Below are 5,182 nucleotides of genomic sequence, written 5' to 3'. Positions count from 1 at the left end.
AAGCGTATGAAAAATAGATGAACAACTGGGTCATCATCCACGTGTACGCACATGATTGGACGGCAGATTCTATAAGGATGATGATTGTCCTTTGTCACGGCCGGGGATGCATCAATCAACGTAGGGGTGCTGGAGCTGGACTGACAAAAAGGACTGATGAACCACCCGTATGTACGTCCTCTCCGCACAAACGAGAAGAGTGTACGTGTCCGACAAGGAAATTAAGCAACCACTCTCTGCTAATTAAGCTAGCAGTAGCACACCGACCTAATTGACCACTGCAGATTAATTAATGAAGTGGTCAATGTAGTTGCAATGCAAGTTATTAAAGCTGTGACTGTGATGACATATTGACATGTGAGTGTGAGCGAGTGAGGTGCTCCGTCGCCGTCTGCCGGCAGGACCTGAAGTGGACACATGTGTCCGTCCGTCCCATGTGGGCTAAATTTCGTGTTTTGACCCTTTTCTGAAACCTATTCGAGATTTGAGTCTAGTTTGAAATTTTTTTGAGATCTGACTCTTTTGCTACCGCCAGGGACCATGGCGGTAGGGTATAACAGCCTACCGCCAATGTCCCTGACGGTAGGGTTACATGCCCTATCGCCAAAAACCTCCTAAGTATCGAACACAGTGCGTGCTTGTGCACCTTGGCGGTAGGGTTGTGCAGGCTACCGCCAGCCCGGTTGGCGGTAGCGATGTTTCCTACCGCCAAAGTCCCTGGCGGTAGGCTGTTAGACCCTGCCGCCATGGACTCTCGCGGTAGCAAAAGGGTCAGATCTTGAAATTTTTTCAAACTAGGGTCAAATCTCGAATAGGTTTCAGAAAAGGGTCAAAACACGAAAATTTGCCTCCCATGTGTATCTTCGGCTGTCCATCCCCTAGACTTAGCTAGGACCCCGGTCTTCTGCAAGCTAAAAGATATATTGGCAGTAAAAGGACTGTTGTTGCAGTACTAGTTACGGCTCCATGTTGCAGTCTCAAAGCTATATTCGTACGTACGCAACATCGATCTCTCGCCAACTGCGTTAGCAAGTACTCGGTGAGGTCAAGCAGCTAGCATTGACACTTGTAGCTGGAAAAGTCGTTTCCTTTTCTTAGTCTTATTACTTGGAGCAGTGGCACTTTCAGCTTACTACGTACGTGCCTTTGAATCTTTGATCAAGACTGTCCAGCAACTTGCGAAGTTGACAGTGAACCAACGGTAATGGCAGACGGAGGCACACACCAGCGACGGTCGCACGGTTCCACGATGAGGTAGACTAGCCTTCGAATGGCATTCTGATCCTGGGGACGAAGCCCGCATCGTCGCGCCCATCATCAGGTTCGGAGGCAAGGTCATTCTCAGTGGCGAAGCAGTAGTCGGGCGCCTGCCATTCCATGGCGTCCTCCAGCACCGCCCCTGGCTCGAAGCTCATCACGTGCGCCGTCCGCCCTGCATACATGTGCATAACAAGACGTCAGCATACTCAAAGTTTTTCCTTTTTTTTTTTGCGAGTAGCATACTCAAAGTTGAGGCTGCAGCTCGTACTCATCATGTATCAGTGGTAATGTGGTATGGCTGAACAACGAGGAAACTCCGTTGCTGATTTGACATGCAACACTCAATATCTGGTTGCTTACCTTACCTGTCAGCACCAAACAAACAACAACCTCCGAAACTAAAACTAGTGTATCACTATTACTTTGGTCATCACAGTTCAGTGCACCCGCTGATACACTGAGCAGAGCGGATGCACTTGTTCTGCAGATTCAAGGCATTTCTATTTCTAGATAGATACACATTCTCTACTTCAAGGGAACTGGAAACTAACACCCACTGATCCAGCCCGGCACCTATATTAGTAGATCTTGATCAAACAAGTGGGAGCTATTTTTAGCTGGCACGTTTGGCTGCAACTCGAACATCTTCCAGCAGACATTTGGCTTTGCCTGTTGCTATTAATAAACGTGTAGCTGCGGATTCAAGACTGGAGGCTAAAGTTATGGCAGATGGGTGTGCTAAAGAGAGGCTGTCGCATTCTCACACCTACAATCCTCTATCCCAACGCTGAAACTATGATAGAGAAAACAGGTTGCCTGTTGGCAGCACCCATTCGGATGAATGCGGTACGATTTAGTGCTTGTCTTTACGGGTTGGCAACAAACTGACATTTAATGGATGGGCAGTACCACTGGAGCAAATAAAACTGGTCGCTGTAGAAAAATAATCCCCAGCTTCCTAAAGCATGATATGTGGATGCTAAATTAGTGTATGTTTCGATTTGAGATCTTCCTTTTTCCTGCTGCTGAAGTAGAGAGTAAGAATTCACTACAGTTTTTGTCTCCCCTTCACTAGTCGCCAGTCAGGAAAGAAAATGTATGGTTCTGGACAGAACAGATGGCAGCATAGGGCACCAGCACTACAGCAAGCCTTAGCCTCATCGTGAATTGCACAAGCTGGCTTTGTTTGACTTGTACCGATTATGTTGCATATGGCGGCTTTAAGCAATACATAAAAAGACACCTTCTAGTCTAAGGGAAGCCGAGACAATATCGGTAGCTAACATCCATAAATCCAGCACACTGCCTATAATAGATCTTGAGCAAGCAATAGGTAAGAGTCACATATTTGGCTGCAAACTGGAACATTTTGTAGTCACATGACTCACATATTTGGCCTTGTCTCAATCTGTTCATAGGCTTAAACCTACAGGTTCATAAATGGTCACTAGGGATCTGACACATACATATATATATCCAATGCTCTAACAAAGGGAGGTGCATCTCAATACTGATAGTCCTCCATCTATATCCAATGAGCCCTACGGAATTTCTTCATCGTTGACAGGTGTGACAAATGTAGATGTATGACAATGCCCTGTTTCCATACTTTCATGGAAAGATGTATACAGAAGTATAAAAATGATAGAGGGCTCGGTACAATAAACTTGAAAGGTTTCAATACAAGCTAGGTAATAAAGCCCATAGTTTGAATACAGCAAATCAGCAAGCCTAATAGACCACTGGATATAGCCGCCATTTGCATGTTTGGCTGCAACGGAAACATATTCCCGCTAGACACTTGGCTTTGCCCGTTTGTGTTAATAGGCTCATAGCTGCAGATTCAAGACTGACGGCTAAAGATATGGCAGATGGGTGTGCTAAAGAGAGGCTGTCGCATTCTCACACCCACAACCACAATCCTCTATCCCAACGCTCAAACTGTGATCAGAGGAAACAGGTTGCCTATTGGCAGGACTCATTTGGATGAATGCGGTATTGATATTAGTGGTTGTCTTTACGGGTTGGCACCAAACTGACATTTAATGGATGGGCAGTGTCACTGGAGCAAATAAATCTGGTCGCTGTAGAAAATTATTTGTACATTATTTGTCTCAGTAGAGAGCGAGACTTTGCTACATTTTTGTCTCCTCTTTACTAGTCACCAGTCAGGAAAGGAAATGTATGATTCTGGACACAACAGATGGCATCAATTGTGCCATAAGAGCAGTGAAAAATTGAGCATACGCCTAGGTGCGCTTAAGTGCTGAGCAGAGGCCTACTGCTTCGTTTCTGGGGTAAGCATTGAAAAATGCGCTCCGACACCTAGGGTTAGATAAAGGAGAGCGGGGTGAGATAAACAGAGGAGAGCAAGGCAACCTTGCGCCCCCAGATGTGGGGCTTTCTTCCCCTACCTCACCACCCATCTTCTTCCCCGACCTAGTGCCGGAGTGGCAGGGCTCATTCCATCAGCCGTTAACGGATATAAATGGAGGAACAAGTCATGGTTCAATCTTAGTGGCTGTCTTCACGGGCTGACGGCAAACAGACATATAATGGATCGGGAGGAGCACTAGGAGAGAATTTTTGTAAGTTTTATTTGCAAGCATAATATTTTTTTATTGGGAGTAGGGTTGGAGCAAATCGAGTGGTTAGTGTAAGAAAAATAACCCCCATGGTTCTGAAACAGAAAACCCAATGCTAGATTTACAACATCAGACTGCTCTCTGCAAGATGAGTCAGTTTAGCAAATTCTAAACCTTCCCCTGCTGCTGAAAGATAAATTTAACCCGCACGAGTCGGATTCTGGACAACACAAGTTGCAGCAGAGCAATGGTGTATCTGTAGGCTTTGGTGAGAGTGAGACTTGACTGCATTTTTTTCTCCCCTTCATCACAATCTGCCAGTTTTTTGTGTGGTTCTATACGAATTAATTCCCCTTCATTAGTAAATTATCGCAACCCTTTCTATTTGACTTGTACTCAGTGTGTTGTGTCTGTAACTTGACTATGTCCTCTCATCAATTAAATTATGACTTTCCATGTGGGCAATGGTTGAATTACTGAATTTTCTAAGACCCTAACCACATAGGAGATTAATTAACAAAAGACCAGGTGTTCCCCTAATATACTGCAGCATGCCCTAGATCCTGAACGAAACCATAAATCAGTAGCTAGTATCGCAATCTGTGGCCTTCAGCACGAGAGGAGGGTTAATCAATCGATTGAATTACCGGTGTAGAAGACCCATTTGACGGGGCGCCTGGTCTGCGCGTCCTCGTAGTAGGTGATGAAGTCGGCCTTGGCCCAGACGTGGCAGTCGAAGCCGTCGGCGGGGGCGCGGCCGAGGTAGGCGGCGCCGGGGGCGAGCCAGTCGGGGCGCAGGATGCCGACGCCGACGGCGGCGGAGCGGCAGGTGCGGCGCGCCGGCGTGTAGAAGAAGGAGGTGCCGTTGTTCCACTCCGCGTCGTAGTAGGGCGCGTCGGCGGCCAGCTGGTAGCGGATGACGTGCAGGTTCCGGCCCCCCGGCCAGTCGTACCACAGGTCCGCCAGCGACAGGTTGCCCTTGTAGTCCATCAGCAGCTTCGCGTGGAACTGGTGCGGCCATGGGGTCGGGGCCGGGGGCGGGTCCGGCGGGTTGCCGGCGGCGTGCGGGGCCCCGAGGCAGAGGAGGAGGACGACGGCCAGGACGGGGAGAGGGAAAGGCGGCATCTTTTTGTCGAGAGCTCCGGCCACCGCTCGCCGGTAATCTGGAGTCTGAACAGGTAGGTGTCAAATCTGAACGAGTGCTAGCCAGTGCATCCATTCTGGATAGCTCAAAAGGGTATTAATGTAATTTTATTTTTGGGAGGAGCTACCAGGAGGCCGTCCGCTTGGGAGTAAAGCAACGGCCACCCACAGCCGGTCGACAATTGTGTCTTTGG

General features: G+C 48.0%; 1 protein-coding gene across 1 annotated transcript; it reads right to left on the bottom strand.

The window, feature by feature from the left end:
- Positions 1 to 816: 816 nt before the first annotated feature.
- On the bottom strand, positions 817 to 4,865 carry LOC123087601 (uncharacterized protein At4g14100; the record flags this gene model as incomplete). The annotated part of the gene is given in 2 exon segments (XM_044509640.1): positions 817 to 1,432; positions 4,493 to 4,865. Coding segments are annotated over 2 exon segments (546 nt in total), but the record flags the coding sequence as incomplete, so codon positions are not given.
- Between the last annotated feature and the right edge of the window lie 317 nt (positions 4,866 to 5,182).

Source organism: Triticum aestivum, chromosome 4A (assembly GCF_018294505.1).
Source record: "Triticum aestivum cultivar Chinese Spring chromosome 4A, IWGSC CS RefSeq v2.1, whole genome shotgun sequence".
In the NCBI taxonomy this organism is placed as follows: domain Eukaryota; kingdom Viridiplantae; phylum Streptophyta; class Magnoliopsida; order Poales; family Poaceae; genus Triticum; species Triticum aestivum.
Note: the sequence above shows the minus strand (reverse complement) of the source record. Positions and strands in the feature narration are given on the sequence as shown.